The sequence below is a fragment of the Tachyglossus aculeatus genome, chromosome 10 (genome assembly GCF_015852505.1).
Source record: "Tachyglossus aculeatus isolate mTacAcu1 chromosome 10, mTacAcu1.pri, whole genome shotgun sequence".
In the NCBI taxonomy this organism is placed as follows: Eukaryota; Metazoa; Chordata; class Mammalia; order Monotremata; family Tachyglossidae; genus Tachyglossus; species Tachyglossus aculeatus.
In genome coordinates this window covers 48,238,786-48,265,058 of record NC_052075.1, presented here as the reverse complement: position 1 = coordinate 48,265,058, position 26,273 = coordinate 48,238,786, and the positions used below count along the sequence as shown (strand labels likewise).

At 44.8% G+C, this 26,273-nt stretch overlaps 1 protein-coding gene across 1 annotated transcript in view; it reads left to right on the top strand.

The window, feature by feature from the left end:
- Nucleotides 1-24,417, top strand: part of PTN (pleiotrophin) — a 64,129-nt gene extending 39,712 nt beyond the window's left edge. Inside the window, exons 2-5 of the mRNA XM_038753306.1 lie at nucleotides 7,269-7,378; nucleotides 12,011-12,184; nucleotides 14,110-14,271; nucleotides 24,145-24,417. Coding sequence (XP_038609234.1) covers nucleotides 7,270-7,378; nucleotides 12,011-12,184; nucleotides 14,110-14,271; nucleotides 24,145-24,197 — 498 coding nt within the window. The 5' untranslated portion in view covers nucleotide 7,269 and the 3' untranslated portion in view covers nucleotides 24,198-24,417. The remainder of the gene's footprint in view (nucleotides 1-7,268; nucleotides 7,379-12,010; nucleotides 12,185-14,109; nucleotides 14,272-24,144) is intronic.
- The last annotated feature ends 1,856 nt before the right edge of the window (nucleotides 24,418-26,273 follow it).

The window sequence follows — 26,273 nt, the reverse complement described above, 5'->3', positions numbered from 1 at the left end:
GGATTAGAACCCAGGACCTTCTGATTCACAGGCCCCTGCTCTATCCACTCACTGAACTATGCTGCTTCTCCTATAAGACTGAGAAAAATCAACCCAATTAGATTGAACGCAAAGGGATTCTAGTAATATTCCGCTACCCACTCTCTTCTGCCCCTCTGGGTGCTTTCTGTGAGACTGAATAATAACGGGGTACCAGGATTTGTACTATAATAATGCCATATCTTGCTTTGTACAACTCTTCTGACACTGGAAAGCAAACCATTACCTCCTCAACTTTCTCTTCAGTCTCAGCGGCCCCAGTCCTTGCCTCTGTTTGGAAGGCTAGGGCCAAAGATAATCTTCAGGCCAAGAAAATTAGCATGAGTCTTGCTCAGATTTCCAGTCCAATTCTTATTGCGTCCCATGGCAGTAGGTTGCAAGAATATAAGTATCCATGTGGTGCAAATGTACTGAGTTTCCTCCAAATGAAAATATTCAGAAACCGCAGCTGAACGGCCACATAAAGGAAAGGCACAGATGATTGAATTGCTTTCAGCCTCTCCGACTTGATTTTTCTTTGACTTGTTGCCTGACTTCCCTTCAGCCAGCCCTGGGCAATGGGCAGATGTGTGTTTTTGGAGACTCTCTTACCCCACCTGGACCCAATTATCTCTTCTTGGCTCTCCTTTTGGTCCTGTCTAGCAGCTTCTCATCACCCTTGAGGTGTGGGCTCGCTCCATATTGGGTCCACTGAGAAACAGGCAACACAGCCAACTCTTGGAAATTGGCCTCAATGACACAATGCTTTAACTGTAGTAGCAGAGGAAGAGAAGCATCATGGAATGGCTTTTTGTGAGATACTTCATGCAGGGGTGCAAAAGTATCTAATAAAACTAGCGTGCTTAAGCCTGCTTTATGGTCATCTGAAGGAGAGAATAATAAAGATAATAATGATTTGTTAAGCACTTACTATATACCAAACACTGTACTAAACACTGGGGTAGATACAAGATAATCAGGTCCTATATGGGGCTGATATTCTAAGAAAGAGGGAGAAAGAGTATTGACTCCATTTTGCATGTGAGGGAACCGAGGCACAGAGAAGTGAAGTGACTTGCCCAGGGTCACACAGCAGACAAGTGTCAGAGGCAGGATTGGAACCCAGGTCCACTTCACAGGCCCGTGCTCTGTCCACTAGGTCGCATCCAGAATCCCAGCCCCAGCTTGAGACAGTTCTTCCTTTTCCCCTTTCCTCCTCTTCCTTTTCCTCCCACCCCGACTTTACTTCCAGGCAAGAAAGATGTTCTGCCTTTGCTCCCAGGTAACATATAGTAAGATATCCCCCTCTAGACTCTAAGCTCACTGTGGGCAGGGATCATGTCTACCAACTCTGTCTCCCAAGTGCTCAGTATAGTGTTCTGCACACAGTAAGTGCTCAATAAATACCACTGAAGGATTGATGAAAGAGGACTGCCATCATCTTAATACCAGATCTGCCTTTTCTAACCTCATTCAGCTCCAGGAAATGATTCCAAAAACAAGACATACCTTCACATCACGAGCCTATCATGGATGGAAAAACAAAAAACCCACCAAAATCCATTTACACAGGACGTTTGTTTGGGTTGATTTAATTTTCTCTCTTCGATTTCCGCCCGGTCTCCTGGTGCTCCTAGGCTTTTCATCTGGAGCCGGGAGGCAATTTTCAAGAAAAATAAACAGGGCCCCACACGTCATTGTGAAGATTAATAGAGGGCAAGGGTGAAAAGGGCACAGGCTCTGAACCTCTGTATGTTTCCAGCTGCATTACATATGCAGGAGGAAGGGACTGGGGAGGGTGTCATGGCTCAATTAAATCATCGTTCTCGGAAGCACTGAGCGTCGGCCAGGTTGTGCTTTCGCTGATGTCGTTTTCTTTAAACCTGGGTTTGACAGTCGATCCAGAATACAGCCTGGGTTGTAACAGCCCTGCCTGGTGGCCAATGGAAAAGGAGGTGCCATTTAATATGGGGGGGGGGGAGGTTTGGCCCAGGGGGATGGATCTTTACCCCGATTGGACAGTACAATAATAATAATAATAATAATAACAATGGCATTTATTAAGCACTTACTATGTGTAAAGCACTGTTCTAAGCACTGGGGGGATACAAGGTGATCAGGTTGTTCCATGGGGGGCTCACAGTCTCAATCCCCATTTTACAGATGAGGTAACTGAGGCACAGAGAAGTTAAGTGACTTGCCCAAGGTCACACAGCTGACAATTGGCGGAGCCGGAATTTGAACCCATGACTACTGACTCCAAAGCCCATGCTCTTTCCACTGAGCCGCACTGCTTCTCTAATTCATTCATTCAGTCATATTTATTGAACGCTTACTGTGTGCAGAGCACTGTACTAAGTGATTGGGAAGTACAAGTTGGCAACATATAGAGATGGTCCCTACCCAACAGCGGGCTCACAGTCTAGAAGAAGAAGTCTCCAATGCCCATTGGGGGTTGGGGGAAGGCCCGTTGGAGGAGCTGCAATTTTAAAAAGGCTTTGAAGGTGGGGAGAGTGATGGTGTGTTGTACATTAAGGGGGAGGGGATCCCAGGTCAGAGTCAAGACGTGGGCAAGGGATCCGTGGAGAGATAGGTGAGATCAAGGTGCAGTCGGTTGGCGTTAGAGGAGAGAAGTGTGCGGGCTGGATCATAGTAAGAAATCAGTGAGGTAACATGATAGGGAGAGGTGATTGAGTGCTTTAAAGCCAACACCACATTAGGGCCATAGTTCTCCCCAACTTCAAAGTCCTCCTAAAAACCTCACCTCATATAGGAAGCCTTCTCGGATTAATTGACAACAGCCTACTTCCATCCACCAAACAGCCATCTTCAACGTATGTGCATTTTATCCCTACTCTCAGCACTTACGTATGTTGGACTTTTTATTCCCGTGCTCAATAATTTAGCCATTTCGTTCTGGCATGCTTACACTTGTGCCCTTTCTATCCTTGCTCTTCATCTTCCTCTCAGTAGTCATAAATCATTTTCATCAGTCTCCCTCATTATGTTGTTAGTTCCTCGAGGGTGGAGAACAGGTGTCTTGCTTCTGGGCACTCAATGCAGTGTTTCGCCACTCAGTGGTGCTCACTGATGGATAGATTGGCAGGGGATGCTGGATTCCTGGCTTTCTGTTGGGACAAATAAGATGGTTGCTCTTTGGGAAATTGGGGAAAAGGTGAGCCAAGTTGAATTTCCTCTCTCCATCTCCAGGGGATCCTCCAGCTTGGAATTAAGGTCGGGTTGTTGGGTGACCTGGGTTGGGTAAGCAGTTGCAGTGTGTCCTTCCCCTCCTCTCATCCCCTCTCCTCACTTAACTTCTCTGTGCCTCAGTTCCCTCTTCTGTAAAATGGGGATGAAGACTGTGAGCCCCCCGTGGGACAACCTGATCACCTTGTAACCTCCCCAGCGCTTAAAACAATGCTTTGCACCTAGTAAGCACTTAATAAATGCCATCATCATCTTCATCCTTCCCCAACCCTCTTGGAGCTACTAGCCATCAGCCATGCAAATAGCAGAAGCCAAAGAAACTTTATTCTACAGCCTGACTATTCATTCATTCATTCATTCATTCAATCGTATTTATTGAGTGCTTACTGTGTGCAGAGCACTGTACTAAGCGCTTGGGAAGTACAAGTTGGCAACATATAGAGATGGTCCCTACCCAACAGCGGGCTCACAGTCTAGAAGGGGGAGACAGACAACAAAACAAAACATATTAACAAAATAAAATAAATAGAATAAATATGTACAAGTAAAATAAATACAGTAATAAATACGTACAAACATATATACATATATACAGGTGCTGTGGGGAGGGGAAGGAGGTAAGGTGCAGGGGATGGGGACGGGGAGGAGGGGGAGAAGAAGGAGGGGGTTCAGTCTAACCCCAGCTCCACCACCTGCTTGGGTCAAATCACTTAACTTCTCTATGCCTCAGTTTTCTAATCTGTAAAAAGGGGATTATATACCTCTTCTCCCTCCCCCTTGGACTGTGAGCCCCATGTGGGACAGGGACTGGTTATCTTGAATCTACCCCAATGCTTAGGACAGGGCTTGGCACATAATTAAGTGCTTAATGAATATTATTATTATTATTATTATCCCCCTCGCCCCCCTCTCCATCCCCCCGTCTTACCTCCTTCCCTTCCCCACAGCACCTGTATATATGTATATATGTTTGTACATATGTATTACTATATTTATTTATTTTACTTGTACATATCTATTCTATTTATTTTATTTTGTTAATATGTTTTGTTTTGTTCTCTGTCTCCCCCTTCTAGACTGCGAGCCCACTGTTGGGTAGGGACTGTCTCTATATGTTGCCAACTTGTACTTCCCAAGTGCTTAGTACAGTGCTCTGCACACAGTAAACGCTCAATAAATATGATTGATTGATTGATTGATTGATTGATTACAGCATTCCTCCCACAGTGCTCCCAATAAATACTGTTGAATGAATAAATGAATGCTCCTAGAGAGCTATGGAATTTAATGGGAAGAAAAACATCTTGGAGTCGAATGTCAGGAAGGAATAAGGTGCTTCTAAAACAAACTGTGTAAACTGAAAACGTGATTGGACCAGTGCATTATATTTATGCCTGAACTAAGCACTAGAGCTGACTGTGTCCAGTAGGTCTGCATTTCAGGCTCGATGAGTGAAGGCCAGGGCCTAAGACTGACCAATTATTCTTACTTATTTACTCAGATGGCATACCACTGGACATGCTAATTGGGCATCTTGCACATCTGATCTTTATATTATGGGGAAGGGAGGGGACAACTTGAATAATTTCAGTGTCCCCAAACTTGAGCCTCTTGGATGCCTTTCAGTGCTGCTTCTTGGGTCCTCTCCCTAAGCGTTCTGCAGGGCTGAGCATGCAGTTACTCAGTAATGATTAATAACGATGATAACTGTGGTATTTTTTAAGCGCTTACAATGTTCCAGGCACTGTACTAAGAGCTAGGGTGGATAGAAGCAAATCAGGATGGACACGGTCCCTGCCCCTCAGGGGACTCAGAGTCTTAATCCCTGTTTTACAGATGAGGGAACTGAGGCACAGAGAAGTGAAATGATTCACCCAAGGACACAGAGTAGACGAGAGGAGGAGCCACGATTAGAACCGAGGTCCTTCGGACTCCTAGGCTTGTGCTGTATCCACTAGGCCATGCTGCTTCTCTTCCACAAGGGAGGGCAGCTACAGATGTGCCCAGTAAGGCAAGAGGCTTCCAGGGATGTTGAGCATCTATGGCCCTGAAAGATCTGCTGTCCACATTCGCCCTGTTTTCCTTTTAACATTTAAGCAGGGTGGCTTAATGGTTAGAGCACAGGCCTGGACTTCAGAAGGCCCAGGGGTTTTAATCCCAGCTCTGCTACTTGTCTGCTGTGAAACCTTTGGTAAATCACTTCGGTAAATCGGTACACCAGTTGCCTAATCTGTAAAAAGGAGATTAAGACTATGAGCCCCATGTAGTTTACAATTATTATTATTTCTATTATTATTGTTGTTATTTCTGGGCTTTGGCCCTGGCTTTTTACTGCTTAAGACTTCTTGGCTAAAGTCCCCCAGTTCAAGCTTTCCATACTGAACCACTCCAGGCTTCAACTTTGAGGCTGCTTGGAAGCATCTTGAATCCTGAGCTGTTTGGGAGTAACTCTAACAACAGGCCTCTGGGGGATCAGTGCGTTCAGGTTTGGGCATATTTCTGCATTTACTTAACAATGAAACGAAACTGTGGATGCAGGAATTTAGCGCTGAAACTCCAAATACCCTCTTAAAAAATCATGCTCTTTGAGGTTGCTTCTCTTAGGGCATGTGAGAATAATGGACCCTTAAATGTCTAGAGCATCTTTTTTCCCAAGGGTTTTAAGTTCTTCACTTGAATTCCCTTATTAAGTTGTTGACTGTCCTTTTGGAAGAGAGAGATGGAGCTAAGGCCACTCTTCTTTATAGTGCTCAATAAATATGGTTAATTAATTGATTGACTGCTAGGGTGATCAGAGAGAGGTTAAGGAAGCAGCATGGCCTAATGGATAGAGTATGGGCAGGAGAGTCAGAAGGGCCTGGTTCTAATCCCTGTACCACCACTTGTCTGCTGCGTGACCTTGGGCAAGTCACTTAGCTTCTCTGTACCTCAGTTCCCTCAATTGTAAAATGGGGATTAAGACTGTGAACCCCTTTCCCCACTCCCTTCTGCATAACCCTGACTTGCTTCCTTTACTCATCACCCCCAACCCAGCCCCACAGCACTTAAGCATGGCTCAGTGGAAAGAGCATGGACTTTGGAGTCAGAGGTCATGGGTTCGAATTCCGATTCCACCACATGTCTGCTGTGTGACCTTGGGCAAGTCACTTAACTTCTCTGAGCCTCAGTTAATTCATCTGTAAAATGGGGATTAAGACTGTGAGCCCCACATGGGACAACTTGATCACCTTGTATCCCCCCAGTGCTTAGAACAGTGCTCTGCACATAGTAAGCACTTAACAAATGCCATTATTATTATTATTATTATAAAAATATCCATAATTTATGTATTTATTCATATTAATCTCTGTCTCCCTCTCTAGCCTGTAAACTCACTGTAGGCAGGAAATGTGTCTATTATATTGTTGTGTTGTACTCCCCCAAGCACTTAGTACAGTTCTTGGTACACGGAAAGCACTTAATAAATAGGATTGATTGATTGGTGAGGCACAGGTGGAGGAAACTTAGAAAAGATAATAATAATAATAATGTTGGTATTTGTTAAGCACCTACTATGTGCCAAGCACTGTTCTAAGCTCTGGAGAGGATACAAGGTGATCAGGTTGTCCCTCGTGGGGCTCACAGTCTTAATCCCCATTTTACAGATGAGGTAACTTAGGCACAGAGAAGTTAAGTGACTTGCCCAAAGTCACACAGCTGACAAGTGGCGGAGCCGGGATTAGAACCCACGACCTCTGGCTCCCAAGCCCAAGCTCTTTCCACTGAGCCACGCTGCTTCTCTGATGAGCTATGTCTCCCTGTCTAGACTGTAAGCTCGTTGTGGACAGGGAGTGGGTCTGTTATATTGTTCTATTGTACTCTCCCAAATGCTTAGTACAATGCTCTGTACACTGTAAAGACTGAATAAATATGACCGACTGACTGACTGACTGCGACTGAAGCTTCCGGCTCCAAAACACCGGCGAAACGCATCCTTGAGGGAGCCCATCAGTCCCCTTCCACCTCACGCTGCCTGATGCCATATTTTTTTGTCCTTTTGTCAGAATGCAGCCGCAGCCCCAACAGCGTCGCAAACTTGCAGCTGTCTTCTTGGCCTTCGTTTTCATTCTGGCAGCTGTGGGAACTACTGAAGCTGGCAAAAAGGAGAAGCCAGGTAAGACTGGTAGGAGCCTGGAATCGTGCAGACCAAATAGCTCTGGGGGAGTGTCTCCATTCAACTCCCCTGAGCTTTAGGGGTGAGGGTGTGGGGGGGTGCAAGATACCATGCGATCAAAGGTAGGAATCTGTTCCTTTTTGAAAAACAGAGGGTGGGCCTAGATTCATTCATTTAATCATATTTATGGAGCACTTACTGTATGCAGAGCACTGTAAATAATAATAATAATGATGGCATTTATTAAGCGCTTACTATGTGCAAAGCACTGTTCTAAGCGCTGGGGAGGTTACAAGGTGATCAGGTTGTCCCACGGGGGGCTCACAGTCTTCATCCCCATTTTACAGATGAGGGAACTGAGGCCCAGAGAAGTGAATTGACTTGCCCAAAGTCACACAGCTGACAGTTGGCTGGGCCGGGATTTGAACCCATGACCTCTGAGTCCAAAGCCCAGGCTCTTTCCACTGAGCCACGCTGCTTCTCTAAGTGCTTGGGAAGTACAAATCGGCAACATAGAGAGATGGTCCCTACCCAACAACGGGCTCACAGTCTAGATGGAGGCAGGGGGATGGACTAGATGACCTTTCAAGGATTTGGAGCCCAGAGCATTGTGAGGGAGAGGGTGCACCACAGGCGAAAGCAGCTCTATTATTGGTACAGGGGATAGGATGCTTCCTTGTCATATATGAGGTAGTCAGATGCCCTGAGGTAGGAGGGTACCACCTGGGGTGGGGCAGGGGGTGGAAAGAGGGCGAGAAGGGCACTCTCATCCCCAGGGCTGGAAGTGGTGGGGTCTCACTGCCTCTCCTCAGTGACATTGCATCCGATTTTGTCTCAGGGGGGCACTCTCTTCTGATAAAAAACTCATCATCATCATCATCATCATCAATCGTATTTATTGAGAGCTTACTATGTGCAGAGCACTGTACTAAGCGCTTGGGAAGTACAAATTGGCAACATATAGAGACAGTCCCTACCCAACATTGGGCTCACAGTCTAAAAGGGGGAGACAGAGAACAAAACCAAACATACTAACAAAATAAAATAGAGTAGATATGTACAAGTAAAATAAATAAATAAATAGAGTAATAAATATGTACAAACATATATACATATATACAGGTGCATACTCTCTGAGCTCTCTGAGACTAGATCAGAACTCTCTTCTGATCAAGGGCCAGACCTGTTGTTGCAGTTGTGGGGAGAAAGAAGCCCATGATTGTCATAGGGGTGTTGTCATAACTTCCAGCCTTCTCCTTTGACCCCTCAACCGATGGGAGGGAAGTTTTCTGGGTGTGTTGTGCCTCTTCCCTGTCTCTGACTGCCATCTGCCCTCTCTCTCACCTCCTCCTTCCTCACCTTCCTCCCCCAGCTACCTGGAGCTCGTCTTCAGCCCACCTCCCATTGCCCACCCACTCAGCCTAAGAAGGAAGTGGGTCAGTGGGTCTTCTGGGAATGTTGGTGAGGGCAAGTTTTGACTCATTTTCTTCTACCCTGTACAAGGAGAGGTGAGACTCAGAGCCCTGGGCCAGATTCTGGGGCCCAGAAGGACTCTTAGTAGTTGAGTCTTCCAATTCACAATTCACTATTCAATTCCCATCCACCATTTTACCCTGCAATTCACTGGTATTAGTCACTAGATAATCATGTTTACCATGAAGGGAAGAGCCTGGACCTGGGCTCAGAGGACAATTGGTTCTAATTCCAGCTCTACCACTTGCTTGCTATGAGACCTCGGGTCAGTCAATAATAATAATAATAATGTTGGTATTTGTTAAGCACTTACTATGTGTCAAGCACTGTTCTAAGCACTGGGGGGGATACAAGGTAATCAAGGTTGTCCCACGTGGGGCTCACAGTCTTAATCCCCATTTTACAGATGAGAGAACTGAGGCACAGAGAAGTTAAGTGACTTGCCCGAAGTCACATAGCTGACAAATGGTGGAGCCGGGATTAGAATCCATGACCTCTGACTCCAAGTAATAATAATAATAAGCATAATGGCATTTATTACGTGCTTACTATGTGCAAAGCACTGTTCTAAGTGCTGGGGAGGTTACAAGGTGATCAGGTTGTCCTACAGAGGGCTCACAGTCTTAATCCCCATTTTACAGATGAGAGAACTGAGGCACAGAGAAGTTAAGTGACTTGCCCAAAGTCACACAGCTGACAAGTGGCGGAGCCGGATTTTGAACCCATGACCTCTGACTCCAAAGCCCGGGCTCTTTCCACTGAGCCACGCTGCTTCCACTTAACTTCTCTGGATGTCAGTGTGTTATTTTGAACTCTCCCAAGCTCTTAGTATAGTTCTCTTGACACAGTAAGAGCTCAGTAAATATGACTGATTGATTCCCTCACCTCAGAACAGGGATTTAGTACCTGTTCTTCATACTTAGACCATAATCCCCATTTGGGACCTGTTTATCTGGTATCTACACCAGTAAACACTGGTGTCTACTATGTTTGGCACATAGTGAGCTTGAAACCAGTACCATAATATGATTATTATTATTTTTTTTGTCAACCAAGCAAGGAAGGTTGCTCACACTTGGGTATCTGAAGCCCAATCAATCACTGGCATTTATTGACTACTTACTTTGTGCAGAACACTGTACTAAGCGCTTGGGAAAATACAATATAACAGAATTAGCCATTCCCAGCCTATAATGAGCTTGGAAAGGAGACTCTCTAGTTCACTCCCCAAGGGAATTCGCCCTCCCTTTTCCTTCAGAAATGCTGCCATAGATGAAAGACGAAAAGACGAAAGATAATAATATAATAATAATGACATTTTTATTAAGCACTTACTATGTGTAAAACACTGTTTCAAGTGCTGGAGAGGTTACAAGGTGATCAGGTTGTCCCACGGGGGGCTCACAGTCTTCATCCCCATTTTACAGATGAGGGAACTGAGGCACAGAGCGTGAAGTGGATTGCCCAAAGTCACACAGCTGACAATTGGCAGAGCTGGGATTTGAACCCATGACCTCCGACTCCGAAGCCCGGGCTCTTTTCCACTGAGCCACGCTGCTTCTCTGAAGATGAAACACCCATCCTAACCATCAGTAAAAACTTGTCCTAACCATCAGAGAACATCTGCCCTAATCTTCATTGTCCTTGGTCACTTCTGGAGCAGGGTCATCCTGGGAATTATTCTTCAGGCTGGAAGGATGAGGGGATGCTGAGAGTCCAGGATCTTAGGGCCGCTCAGTGGGCCTTGAACGTTTTAAAGACCACGACAATCCTCTGGGAATTCCAGGGCATTGCGGACAGGGCTTTCCCTCATGTCTCCGACCCCTCTCATCTGCTTTATCTCACCCGGGCCTCCCTTGCCTTCTGTGCTACTTTTAATAAATATAAATATTTATTACTCTATTTATTTTACTTGTACATATTTACTATTCTATTTATTTTGTTAATGATGTGCATCTAGCTTTATTTCTATTTATTCTGATGACTTGACACCTGTCCGCATGCTTTGTTTGTTGTCTGTCTCCCCCTTCTAGACTGGGAGCCCGTTGTTGGGTAGGGACCGTCTCTATATGTTGCCAACTTATACTTCCCAAGCGCTTAGTTCAGTGCTCTGCGCACAGTAAGGGCTCAATAAAAACGATTGAATGAGTGAATGAATGAATAAACCAAGGCGAGTGTTTTTGAAAGTCAGGAAAGACTATGAGCCCTTTGTGGGACAGGGACTGTGCCCAACCTGATTATCCTGTATCGGTCCCTGAACTTACTACAGTCAGTCACCTGTATTGATTGAGCGGTTACTGTGTGCAGAGCACTGTACCAAGTGTTTGGTGGAGTACAATGTCCAATAATCCCGTACAATAATCCTGGCTCCACCAATTGTCAGCGGCGTGACTTTGGGCAAGTCACTTAACTTCTCTGTGCCTCAGTTCCCTCACCTGTAAAATGGGGATTAAGACTGTGAGCCCCATGTGGGACAGACAACCTGATCACCTTGTAACCTCCCCAGTGCTTAGAACAGTGCTTGGCACATAGTAATTGCTTAATAAATGCCATCATATAATATAATATAATATAATACAATATAATATAACAATTAATTTACATTATATTGTATTATATTATATTATGATGTTGTTATGTTATATTATATTATGTTATGTTATGTTATGTTATATTATCATTATTATGTAACAATTTAGCTGACACATTCCCTGCCCACAATGAGCTTACAGTCTACCATCCCTGTCACATAATAATAATAATAATAATAATGGCATTTGTTAAGCACTTACTATGTGCAAAGCACTTTCTAAGCGCTGGGGGGATACAAGGTAATGAGGTTGTCCCACGTGGGCTCACAGTCTTAATCCCCATTTTACAGATGAGGGAACTGAGGTATAGAGAAGTTAAGTGACTTGCCCAAAGTCACACAGCTGACAAGTGGAGGAGTCAGGATTAGAATCCATGACCTCTGACTCCCAAGCCCGGGCTCTTTCCACTGAGCTATGCTGCTTCTCCAAGCACATAGTATGTGCTTGACCAATACCATTGAAAAATGTAACAAAAGACTTCGGCAGGTCTTTTTGGAACAGAGGACAGTGGTTTCCAATAGGTGACTTTCCTTCCGCCATGGCTTCTCCCACTACAAATTCTTTTCAGAGAAAAAGGCGAAGAAGTCGGACTGCGGGGAATGGCAGTGGAGCGTGTGTGTGCCGACCAGCGGGGATTGTGGGCTGGGCACCAGGGAGGGCACCCGGGCCGGGGCCGAGTGCAAGCAAACCATGAAGACCCAGAGGTGTAAGATCCCCTGCAACTGGAAGAAGCAGTTTGGAGGTAAGGCGCCCCACATTTCCTCTTATAATAATTATGGTACTTAATACTATTAATACTAATAATGATGATATTTAAGCACTTACTATGTGCAAAGCACTGTTCTAAACACTGGGAGGATACAAGGTGATCAGGTTATCCCACGTAGGGCTCACAGTCTTCATCCCCATTTTACAGATGAGGGAACTGAGGCACAGAGAAGTTAAGTGACTTGCCCAAAGTCACACAGCTGACAACTGGAGGAGCCGGGATTTGAACCCCTGATCTCTGACTCCAAAGCCTGGGCTCTTTCCACTGAGCCACGCTGCTTCATAAGTATAGTATTTGTTAAGCGCTTACCATGTGCCAGACACTCTACTAAGCACAGGGGTGAATACAAGCAAATCAGTGTGGTTACAGTCCCTGTCCCATGTTGGGTGCACAGTCCCAATCTCCAATTTACAGATGATGTAACTGAGGCACAGAGAAGTGAAGTTCCTTGCCCAAGGTCACATGGCAGACTAGTGGCGGAGCTGGATTTAGAACCCATGACCTTCCGACTCCCAGGACCATGCTCTACCAATTATGTCGTGCTACTTCTTGTTAAGTGCTTATTATGTGCCAAGCACTGTTCTAAGCACTGGGGTAGATACGAGGTAATCAGGTTGGACTCAGTCCATGTGCCACATGGGACTCACGGTCTTAATCCCCATTTTACAGATGAGGTATCTGAGGCCCAGAGAAGTGAAGTGACTTGCCCAAGGTCACAAACCAAGCAATGTCAGAGTCAGGATTAGAACCCAGGTCCTTCTGATTCCAAGGCCCTTGCTCTATCCAGTGAGCCATGCTGTCATCATAATAATAATACTAATAATGGCATTTATTAAGTGCTTACTATGTGCAAAGCACTGTCCTAAGCGCTGTGCTCCACATTCTGGTTTCTTAAAACCTCCACCCTTGGCCCTTACACCCATCCTCTATACTTATATCAACTTATAGACCCGGAGCATATATCGATCTGATGTCACCACTCAATTAATACGATTGATTGATGGGCTGATCAATTGATTTTCCCTTATTGACTATCTATTTCCAGGCTCCTGTTTCTTCCATTTGCTTTTTCCTCCCCATTGCATTTATTAAGCCCCTACTGAGTGCAAAGCACTGTCCTAAGTGTTTGGGAGAGGGCTAAAATAGCAAGACACCCACCTCTTAGGTCTTCCTGGGTCTTTATGGGAAGTAGCATAGCCTAGTGGAAAGAGTACAGGCCTGGGACCTGAATTTTAATCCTAGCTCTGCCCCTTGTCTGCTGTGGGACTTTGGGAAAGTTACTTCACTTTGCTGTGCCTCAGCTCCCTTATAAATTGGAGATTAAGGCTGTGAGCCCCAAGTGGGACATAGACTGTGTCCAACCTGATTAGCTTGTATCTACCCCAGTGCTTAATACAGTGCTTGGCACATCGTAAGCCCTCAACAAATGCCACAATTATCATTATCCTCCTGCTCACCTTACTTGTAAATCATCCATTTCTACCTGCCGGTTTCCCCCTCTAGCGGGTAAGCTCCTTGAGGGCTGGGAGTAGTTCATCTGCTGCTGTCGGACTCTCCCAAGTGCTTAGTACAGTGCACTTCATCTGGGATGGATTCAACAGATGTCACCGATGGATAGATTGAAAACGAACCCGTGGAACTCCACTTGGCCTTTCCCTGGGTCTTGTCTACGAGCCTCACCCCATATTCTCCCCTCATAAGTCTATCAGGACACGACTTTAGACTTCTCTCCTGGGTCCACAAAGGAGGAGATGCACTCAGGGAGCGAGGTGACCCAGTTTTGACCAAGGCTTATGTCCCCCCCGCAATGGGCAGAGCCTGGAGGAGGGCCCGCAGTGCAACAGCCAGGCCCCAGGTGTGGTGTTGTGAGTTCCACTTGGCTCCTTTGCCCTTTTCAGCAGAGTGCAAATACCAGTTCCAGGCCTGGGGGGAGTGTGACCTGAACACAGCCCTGAAGACCCGGACTGGAAGCCTGAAGAGAGCGCTTCACAACGCGGACTGCCAGAAGACCGTCACCATCTCCAAGCCCTGTGGAAAGCTCACCAAACCAAAACTTCAAGGTAAACCCCACCTTCTGCCTAACCAGACAGGCCGGTCCTGCTGCGTGTCAGGGGCGGCCAACTGGGGTGTCTGGATTCCCAGCCTCTACCGGGTCAAATAATCCTGATTCTCTTCTCTTCTACAGGCAGGTCTGAATTTTTTCAGTCCTTGTATGACCGATATTGTTTTATTGAGGTCTTCTCCAAGGCCTGACACTCTGAACTCTCTGAAGCAGCATTTTTGGCCTAGTGAAAAATGTTCAGTCCCGGGACACAGGAGACCTGGCTTCTAATCCCTCCCTGCCACTCGTTTGCTCTGTGACCTTTTTAAAGTCACTCAACCTTTCTGTGCCTCATTTTCCTCATCTGTAAAATGGGGATTCAGAAGCTGCTCTCCCTCCCCTTTAGTCTGGAACTGGGTCTGATCCGATTGTACTTCATCTACCCCATCGACTGGCACAAAGTTAGCCCTTTACAAATGCCATAATTGCTATTCTCATTTTTGAAAAAATTCAGCCAAAAGATGCAGTAAATCTCTCTCTGGTGGCAGGCACCCTATAGGTATCTAATGGGGGTTCAGGAAGAAAAGCGGTACCTAAGAACGGTTGTCCCAGGCGAACTTGGGGCTCTCTGAGTTCTTTGAGATCCAGAAAGTATTTAAGAAATGATCTCTTTCTGTGGAGGACTTGGGTAAAGGCCCGGCTTGGGGTTGGAGCCTGTGTGACATCCACCCCTCCTGTCCTTCTCAACAGGTGCAGACAGATGTGAAGGCAGCATGGCCTAGTGGATAGAGCCCGGGCCTGGGCATCAATAGGGCCTGGGTTCTAACCCCGACCCTTCTACTTGGCTGTATGACCTTGGGCAAGTCACTTCACTTCTCTCTGCCTCAGTTCCCTCATCTGTAAAATGAGGATTTAAGACTGTGAGCCCCATGAGGGTCAGGGACCGTGTCCATCCAGATTAGCTTATTTATTAATTTTTTTAGTGATATTTGTTAGAAACTTACTATGTGACAGGCATTGTTCTAAGCATTGGGATAGTTACAAAGTAATAAAGTAATCAGGTTGGACACAGACCAGGTCCCAAATGGAGCTCACAGTCTTAATCTCCATTTTACAGCTGAGATAAATAATAATGGAAATAATAATAATAATGGTACTTGTTAAGCGCTTACTATGTGTCAGGCACTGTTCCAAGGCTTGTACTGTTCTAAGTTCTGATTATGAGGCACAGAGAAGTTAAGTGATTTGCCCAAGATCACACAGTAGACAGGTGGCAAAACCAGGATTAGAACCCTGAGCCTTCTGACTCACAGGTCACACTGCTTCCCTCCTATCTAGTCAGAGGTCATGGGTTCAAATCCCGGCTCTGCCCATTGTCAGCTGTGTGACCTTGGGCAAGTCGCTTAACTACTCTGTGCCTCAGTTACCTCATCTGTAAAATGGGGATTAAGACTGTGAGCACCCCTATAGGGCAACCTGATCACCTTGTATCCTCCCCAGTGCTTAGAACAGTGCTTTGCACACAGTAAGTGCTTAACAAATGTCATCATTATGATTATTATTATTACCTTCTATCTAGCATGTATCTACCCCACTTATAAGGTTCAGTGCCAGGCACACAGTAAGAGCTTAACAAATACCATGAAAAAGGCATCACCCTCCCCTGCCAAACAGCTGCTTTTATGAGAAAACAACTCACAGTCAAACCTTCCTTCATAGTTACGCTAGCACGATCGATTATCCATGTTCCAGACAGCCAGAAAGTAACAAAATAGGACACTGGGGAGGGAATATTTTGCTCTTCTTGCTCAAAGGGAAACTCTCTTTCTCACCCTTTTGCTTTGCTTTCAGATTTTTTTTCTCTCTTTCTTCAGATGAAAATGGAATTTCCCACCTCTTTCCTTTTCTCGGGCCTCCCTTTATGCCCCTGTATGAGTCATTTTGAGAAGGGGTGTCCCTACAGTGTAGAGGTTGTAAAGTCATAAAGACTTACACCAAGATTCAGACTCTTCTCCTCTCAAAAGGACCACTGAGACTAGACTCTCAGGCCCTTTGACCAAAAGTCCTGGTCAGAAAGGTGCAGGATGTCCTGAGAGATCCATTAATCCGTCAATCAATGGTGCTTATTGTGTACTTACTGTGTGTAGAGCACTGTACTAAGTGCTCTGAAGAGTATCAGAGAATTTCTAGTTCTGATGCCTGCCCTCAAGGAGCTTACAATCCAGCAGCAGAGATGGACTCTCACTCCTCCTTGACTTCCACTCTCCTGTTTCCGCATATATCTCTTCTCTCTGACAGATTTACGGTCTTTGAAATGAAGGGTGGTGAGGTTAAAATGAGGTAACTGGTGTGAGAGTGGTTTGGAAATATCAAAGCATAAATAAATTCCGGAGAAGTAATATTATCGGTAACAATGCCAATGGCCTCATTCAGGCAATAAGCCAAGAATGAGAGCTTGCTTGGTCAGAATGGACAAGAATCTATAGCGGTGCAGCTTTGATTTTGAGTAATGTCCTCAGTAATCATAAGAACTCCTTAATCAATCGATTGAGTAATAGTATTTATAGAGCTCCCTATTAAATTATTAATTAAATTATTAATTATTAGAGTAAAATAGGAGTTAGTAGACATGATCTCTGCCCTAAAGGAGCTTACAGTCTACTTCTCTGCCAAATGTTTAAATTACCTGGATAGTAAAATGACAAAATAATAAAGGGAGGGGAGAAAGAGCTGTCTGTTTCTGAAGCCAGCTAACCCAGAAGGTGGTTTAGGTAGTTTCTCTCCCTTAGACGGTTCAGGGAGTGACACCGTAAACATTCGATAAGCACCACTGATTGACTGTTAGCTCCTCTAGGACAGGGATTTCATCTTTCTTCTGCATAATAACTGCGGTGTTTGTTAACCATTTACTATGTGCCAAGCACTGTACTAAGTACTGGGGTAGAAACAGAATAGGACACTGGGAGGGAATATTTTGCTCTTCTTGCTCAAAGGGAAACTCCATTTCTCCCCATTTCGCTTTGCTTTCAGATTTTGTTTCTCTCTTTATTCAGATGAAAATGGCATTTCCCACCTCCTTCCTTTTCTCAGGCCTCCCTTTAAGAGGCCTGAGAAAAGATCATCAGATCCCACATAGTCTGCACACAGTAAGCTCTCAATAAATATGATTTAATGAATTGTCTGAAAGTGAGGGAGAAAAGGTACCATTTTACTGAAGAGGGAACTGAGGCACAGAGAAATGAAATGATGCAGCAAACACATGGCAAGGCAGGAATTAGACTCCAGGCCCTCTGCCTCTCAGGCCTGTGCTCTTTCTACTTGGCCACACTGCTTCTGCGCATTTTCAAAGTGTCTGGGCCAGAGCTGTTCAATAACATGATCAATAAATATTGATGATTGTGATCCACAAGATAGGGCTGTCCTTCAGGGGGCTCCTGATGGTGAGATTTTATCCATGTCTGTGCTTGCCTAGTCCTGTTTTAGCTTCTCCCTCTCTGAGGCATGATCTTTCCAAAACCTGTGTTCTAGTGATGCAGAGAGGCTCATCTTTCCTTTCATTTAATTTAAAATTTTTTTGATATTTGTTAAACACTTACTATGTCCAGGCACTATACTAAGCGCTAGGCTAGATACAAGGTTTTTAGGTTGGACACGGTCCCTTCCCACACTGGACTCAAAGTCTTAATCTCCATTTTATAAACTAGGTAACTGAGGCACAGAGAAGTGAAGTGACTTGCCCAAGGTCACACAGCAGACAAGTAGCCAAGCTGGGATTAGAACCCAGGTCCTTCTGACTCCCATTCCCATGCTCTAGTCAATAGGCCAAGCTGCTTCTCATGCTGCATCAGGTTACCTGGTAGGCCCCAGAGGGGTTGAGGGAGGCATGCTGTGTCATACACATCCTCTGTAACTAAGAACTCACTGTCCAGACACAAAGTCTATGTACTTTAATTGTTTGTGACTTTTACTGAAAAACTGAATGAAGTCACATATTCTGGCTTTCCAGTCATGCCTCCACCTCCCTGGCCAAATTCCAGATTCTGAGACATGCTAATGTTTTTCATCTGCTGGTCATGAATGCAACTAGATCAGTATTTAGTATTACAGGCAGTTGAAAAATAAGACACTATTCACACTAATTAACTAGAGGAGTGAGGGACTTTCTGGCTTTCTGCAAAGAGCTTCAAACTGTAAATCAATCAATTAATCAATCAGTGGTATTTATTGAATGCTTATTATGTACAGAGCAAGCAAGTAGAACGGTGGTTCTCTTTAATCCTGACTATCGGTCTCTCCATTGTCACCTCACTTGCTCTACATAGGGAGTTTTATTGAAACCCTGTCAATTTTTCTATGGTATTTGTTAAGTGCTTACTATGTTCGAGACACTGTTCTAAGCTCTGGGGTAGATACTAGCTAATCGGGATGAACGCGATCAATGTCCCACATGGGGCTCACAGTCTTAATCCCCAATTTACAGTTGAGGGAACTGAGGCACAAAGAAAAGAAGTAATAATAATGATGGTATTTGTTAAGCTCTTACTATGTGCCATGCACTGTTCTAAGCACCGGGATAGATACAAGGTAATCAGGTTGTCCCACTTGGGGCTCACAGTCTTAATCCCCATTTTATAGATGAGGTAACTGAGGCACAGAGAAGTGAAGTGACTTGCCCGAAGTCACACAGCTGACAAGTGGCGGAGGCAGGATTAGAACCCATGACTTCTGACTCCCAAGTCTGGGCTCTTTCTGGCCCAAGGTCACCGAAGCAGACAAGTGGAAGAATAGGGATTAGAACCCTTTCCTTCTGACTTCTAAACCCATGCTCTATCCACTAGGGCAAACCTTAAACCGTATAAGTTACAGGTGCTCAAGCAATGCCACCAGCAGGGTCTGTTCTTGAGTTGTTTTGCTCCAGAAGGGGTTAGGGTTTGCATGGTACCATTCACACTCTCTCACCTGGCCCCCCACCTTCTGCCCCGAAGCTTATGTCATAACGTGGCTGGAAGGGTGAACGGGTGCAGTCTGTGGTCACAGAATGGACCATCTCCAAGCATCATCTGAATAAATATTATAGGATGAGATAGGTAACTCAACTTATCTGGGTAGCTGACCAAAGATGACAGTTTCCATTCTGCTGTGAAGGGCCACATTTGAATAATAATAATAATAATGATAATGATGATGGTATTTGTTAAGTGCTTACTATGTGCAAAGCACTGTTCTAAGCACTGGGAGGATACAAGATGATCAGGTTGTCCCACGTGGGGCTCACAGTCTTCATCCCCATTTTACAGATGAGGAACTGAGGCCCAGAGAAGTGAAGTGACTTGCCCAAAGTCACACAGCTGACAAGTGGCAGAGCTGGGATTTGAACCCATGACCTCTGAGTCCAAAGCCCAGGCTCTTTCCACTGAGCCACGCTGCCTCTCTCCTGAATGGCTTTTGAATGGCTTTTGACCCACATTTAAGAGAGGAGGAGCAAAACCTGACACCTAAAAACTTCCTTAGAAGCCCTCTTCCAGTTAACACCTTAAGGTTGAAACCTCTGCTCCTTATCTGAGAGAGAGCAGAATGGTTCTAACAGCTCTGGGGATGAGAGGGACAGTCAGCAGTCATCTTGTCAGGACTGCTTCACTATTCCAGTGGCTCATTGCCACCATCTTATTTATTTCAGGGTATTTGGTTCGTACGGGTAAGAACCAGGGTCATTCATTCATTCAATCATATTTATTGAGTGCTTCCTTTAGGGAGAAAAATGCCTGGCGTTGTGCAGTTCCTTGTAGAAAAAGAAATGGCAGCGACATATATGAATAATAATAGTAATAATAATGATGGCATTTGTTAAGCGCTTACTATGTGCAAAGCGCTGTTCTAAGCACTGGGGAGGTTACAAGGTGATCAGGTTCTCCCCCGGGGGCCTCACAGTCTTCATCCCCATTTTACAGATGAGGGAACTGAGGCACAGAGAAGTGAAGTGACTTGCCCAAAGTCACACAGCTGACAAGTGGCGGAGCCAGGATTTGAACCCATGACCTCTGCCTCCAAAGCCTGGGCTCTTTCCATTGAGTCACACTGCTTCTCACCCATTATCTCATGGAGCAGGGCTAGCCTGCTTGGTTTTACATCCTTTCACTCTCTGGAATCATTTTGTTGCTTCTCCCTGACCTCCTTCTCCCTTACCTTACACACAGTTTTCCACTCTCCCTGTCTTTCCAGGTTACCCTTTCCCACTTTGCCTCTCTTGTCTTCTCCATCTCCTTCCTCTTTTATCTCCCCACTCTCCCCTTCTTTTTCTTTTCTATGAACTTGTCATATCAGCATTGCAGGCAAGCCCCAGAGCAGGGAGCTGTGATAAAGAAGAGCCCAAGCTCTCTCTTCAGATTCCAGCTATCCTCTGCATGCTGACAAACAGCAGGGAGTGAGAACAAAAGAAACTCTCCCAGCTCTTTCATGGTTTCTTTGCAGGGGTTTGTTCTTTCCTCCCCTTTTCAGAAAACTGTGAACACCTGTGTACTAAGTGGCTGCTTCCTAATCTCTGAAAAGATAGCCAGTTTGTAGTTTATCGGTGGAGCTTTTCCACACACATCTTTTTGCATTCACCATCCCGGTGGCCCAAAATATCCAGAGTGCGTGGTGTTATGCATCTCGTCAGTGAGTCAGAGAAAGGAGTGATTATTGGCTTTTTGGAACAGTTGCTATGCTGGGAGGGGGAATCCTGAAATGACTGCAGGTAGCATTTGTGGACATGAATCTTCCCTTGGGAGCATTGCAAATTCTAACCCTGTCCCTGCCCAATATGGACAGATTTTGGAGTTTGTTTCCACCACATCTTTCTCCAAACTACTGCCTGAAAGAAGGACCAGCCATCTGTGGGGAAATGCTCATGCAAACACACACACACATACACAAACACACACACACAAACACACACGCACACACACATGAGTGTCACATATTGACCCAGAACCAAAGCCATTTCCTATTCTTATTCCTAAACAAGTCTCCTTGTCAAATCGTGGTGACAGGAATTGCATATCTGTACACTGTTGGAGGCTTTAGGTTCTGAGGTCTTTCACTCTCAAGAGTTAATGGTGGCATTTGTTAAGCGCTTACTATATCCTAAGTGGTGGGGTCAGTTTCCTTTCTTCTCTGAATCCCAGGTAGGCAGAAAGGAGGGGAACCCAGTTTGGGGTGATAGTATGTTGGAGGGAGAATTTTTCCCTGCCACAGTATGACCAAATTTTTGAAGCCGGGCCTGGGTAAGCCCCCACTGTCTCTCATTTCCTATGAAAACCAGTGTGTGTGAGAAAGAGAGGATATTTGTCAATGATTTCTATGGTGCTTGGTCCTAATAATAATAATAACTGTGGCATTTGTGAAGCATTTACTATCTTCTAAACACGGAACTAAGCACTGGGATAGACACAAGATATCCAGGGCAGATACGGTTCCTACTGCATACTGGGCTCTCAGTCTAAGTAGAAGGGAGGACAGGTATTAAATCCCCATTTCACAGAGGAGGAAACGGAGACCCAGAGAAGTTAAATGACTTGCTCAAAGTCACACAGCAGGCAAGTTCTCTGACTCTCAGGCCATGCAGTTCCACTAGGCCACGCAGCTTCTCTGGTTCTGATTCCAGAGAGGTCCAGGCAGAGCCCAGAGCACAGTATATTTCTTCTCCTGCAGGCCCAGCAGAAAGTGCACTCACCCCGCCCCTCTGCTTCCATGTCCCACCCCCAACCTTTGGAACAGATGGGGATCATTGCCCAGGAGAAGAATCAAACTATGTCCCTTCAGCCCCAGATGCATGCCTGTTTCTCCTGGGACTTCCCTGCTTTAATCACTCAATCAATCCATCGATGGTATTTATTGAGGGCTCACTGTGTACTGAGCACCCTACTAAGTCCTTGGAAGAGTACACTGCAACAGCGTTGGTTGTTCCCTGCCCACCAGGAGTTTACAGCCTACACAGAGAGACAGGCATTGAAATCAATTATGGATATGAACTTAAGCACGGTGGGGCTGAGGGTGGTTTAAAAGCTGCCAGCTATTCTCTTCAGGTGTACACACTCCAGACAATAAAGCGTATTTTAATAGTTTTTCCTCACCCTCCTTTCCCAAATGGATTTGAGGAACTCACGAGATCAGACCCAACTCCACATCTGTAAAATGGGGATAAAATAGATCAGAGACTGTAAGCTCATTATGGGGGAGATTGTGTCTGTTCATTATTATATTGTACTCTTCCAAGCACTCAGTGCTTTGTACACAGTGAGCACTCAATAAATACAATTGAATGAATAAATGAATGCCCTGTATGGGACTGTTACTGTATCTGATCTCATACGTATATTATAAATAATTTATTCATATCAATATCTCTCTCCCCCTCTAGATTGTAAGCTCATTGTGGGCAAGGAACGTGCCTACCAACTCTATTGTACTCTATTCTCCCAAGCGCCTAGTACAGTGCTCTGCATGCAGTAAGCGCTCAATAAATACTTTATCCAGTGCGCTGCACTGAGTTAGCACATGAAGGGGTGGAAGGCATTTATGGGTTCTAGCCAAACTTTGTTGGGATACTTCCAGGTACGTGAATCTTTTGTCTTAAGAAGTTCAGGAAGATCGTTTTCCCCAGGATACGATTCTCATGGCAATGTACCAGCCTGCCAGGATTTAAACTTGACCCAAACAATCACCCACTCCCCTTTTCTTCCCACAGTGGTATTGGATTATCCATGTGGATCTCATTATCTTTAGATTTTACATCCAAATAGGAGTTTATTTAAAATTGTAGGCATAGATTCTCTATTTATTTTTCCATCCATCTTGTTTCAAGAATTACTTCAGGGGGCAAGGTTGAGAGAATTTATGGAAATTTTAACATTGAAAAATTGAGTGCCAAAGTCACGGTGTTCCAAGGACTTTGTCTTTCAGAAGCCAAACTGTGATTACATCCATAAGAAGTAACTCCAATGTCATGTTATATTCAAGGAAAACTCAGATATGGTAATTAGAAATATTGCATATGCTTGGTAGAACCAAGTACTTATGGTTAAGAGAAAGCAATAAATTTGATTTCCTTGGCTTTGGGCTTCCAATATTATGTTAAAAGGATCTTGTTTTTCCATTGAATAATACTAGTCTGAATTTCTTTTATTATTCCTGGACTAATTCAGTAATTCACAAGTGTTAGAAGGAAATCAGGCTGTGAATCATTCACCAAACAAAAGATTAAGTCAGAAAACTTATTATTCTCCCCTTGAAACATGCTACTTTGCAGATAACCTGAAAAAGTGCAAGTTTTCCCCGAAGTTAAAATATTTGGATCTATAATAAGTGGATAAGTGTGGCACAAAGCAGACACTTCTGAGGTAAAAAGATGGTCACCAAGTGAATCTTGGGTCAGATGCCGTTTGGCCTAGTGGAAGGAGTTTGGCCTGGGAATCAGAAGATCTGGCTTCTAATCTCGGCTCTGCCGCTTGTCTGATATGTGACCCTGAGCAAGTCACTTCACTTCTCTGTGCCTCAGTTCCCTCATCTGTAAAATGGGGATTAAGACTGTGAGCCCTATGTGGAACAGGGACTCTGTCTGACCTGATTAGTCCTGGAGGCAGGGTCTCAGGGGCCAGTCACATTTTTCTTACCATGGCTGAGGTGCCTTGGGTGCTTAGAGCAAGGCTGTCCAGGCTTCTCTCCCATAAAGACACACTCCACTTCCATTTCCCCCTAGAGTCCACAGTTTCTCCCCAACCTCTACCGTCTCCTCTCACGAAGGGATGGAAGCAGCCCAGCCCATTCTTGTCTTCAGTAGGCTAAGCCCCTTCCTATATCTTTCCGGGTTCGGCGTGTGGACGTTCACTGACAGAGCCATCTGTTGTCTTGGCAGAATCCAAGAAGAAGAAAAAGGAAGGCAAGAAACAGGAGAAGATGCTGGACTAGCGAGCCGACGTGATGTGAGGGGGACCGTCAGGAACCAGATCGGTTAACAATGTTATTCACGTCTACTGTAGGGATTTATCCAAAAGTTATTTATAGCTTAATTACACAATAGGAAGAAAGGAAAAAAAAAAGAACCTTTTTTTAAGTAGTATTTTAAAATGTGTAACCATAACTCCTTTTGTAGAGGCCTGCAATAAAGGACTGTATTTCCATTTAGAAATTGAATTCGAATGAATGATGAAAAAACAAAACCCCAAAAGCAGTCTAGATTTGTGGTTGGTTTTCTGAAGTCAAGCAATGATTTAGGTTGGAATCCAACACACTTTTAGTCTTTTTGGTTCTTTTTTGGGAGAAAGGGGAGGGGGCTGGCGTAGGGGTGTTGACACAATAGTGTGTTATTCTCAGGAGATGTAAACTAAACCTGGGTGGGTGCATATTTGTCCCCCGCCAAGATGGGTTTCCCATGTCTGAATGGAATCTTAGCCCTGAAAGTCATTCAGTAGTGAAATATCACTACTTCTGCCAGAGGATCCCTAATGGCATTCAAACCACTTAACGGGGGAAATTCAGTGGTCCCTTTCCTAACAAAAGTGAAATATTGTGGTTGAGGTGGGCTAAAGAAAAATATCCTATGAGGGAAAATTTCCAAGTTCAGTAGTATTTTCCAGCCCCAAAATCAACTTTTAAAGTACCACTTGTGATAAAGAAAATTCAGCCAATGGTGAGAAAAGATTTCTTCATGAAATTAGTTACCTGTAGATTTTCCCTCCTCTTCCACCCTGAGTCTTCAGGCTGTAGCTGAGCCTGAATAGCTGTTTGGAGGATGGAGCTATTCTCTGAATGAAACCCCATGTAGATGGCTCTCTACTCTCCCAAGCACTTAGTACAGTGCTTTGCACACAGTAAGCGCTCAATAACTATGATTGAATGAATGAATTAATGAACTGAATAATTCAGGCAAAACTGTTCACACTGGGGTCTGAATGATGAGGGTGGTGTGTCTAAGCATACCACATTAATCGTATAATTGCCCTACGCTCTTTCTTTGGATTGGGTAAATCCAGTGGGAAGGGTAGGTCCTTCCCACTGTGAGCAAAGGACATGTTCAGGAATTTTCTTTGCCTTTATAATAATAATAATAATAATAATGTCATTTATTAAGCGCTTATTATGTGCACAGCACTGTTCTAAGCGCTGGGGAGGTTGCAAGGTGATCAGCTTGTCACAGTCCTTATGAACATTATGATAAACTATGGCAAACGGGTGCTATTGTCTCCTGGAAGATCCTCAAACAGTTTATTGGGGTTTCTGGAGTAGGGGTGGGGGCAAGTATTGTTTTCCCCAAGACATGGTGGATGAACTTTGGATTGCTCAGCATGAATCCAGAATGACCCCCGTCCTACTCTTAGTCCTGGAGAAATGACGTCCCATTTTTTACACTTTGCCGGACTTCTTCCGGAAAGCTCCCATCCCAGGAATCCTTGCTCTACTCCCGTTTGGTTCTAGGAAGAGCAGAGAATTCTAGACCTGGAAGGAACCCTAAGGAGTAGTTGAGTGACCCAACCATCCATTTCAAATGGGCTGGAGGTTGTCCATTTTTTTTCTGACAAATCTCCAGAGAGAGAAACTCTCTCACTAGCCTGTTTGGGGTTTTTTTCTCTCACCAAGTGTCCAACCAAATATTCCCTGCTTTAACTGTAAGTTCATTTTATTCCTCTTTCTGGGTACTCAATACCCTTCACCTAATAATAATGATAATGATGATGGTATTTTTTAAGCGCTTACTATGTGCCAAATACTGTTCTAATCACTGGGGAAGATACGAGGTAATCATGTTGTCCCACGTGGGGCTCACAGTCTTAATCCCCATTTTACAGATGAGGTAACTGAGGCACAGAGAAGTGAAGTGGTGACTTGCCCAAAGTCACACAGCTGATATATGGCGGAGTCAGGATTAGAACCCACGACCTTTGACTTCCAAGCCCGGGTTCTGTCCACTGAGCCATGCTGCTTCTCTAGAAACCCTTCATGTACTTGAAGAGAATTGCTACCTCACTGCATTCTCTTTTCCTGGAT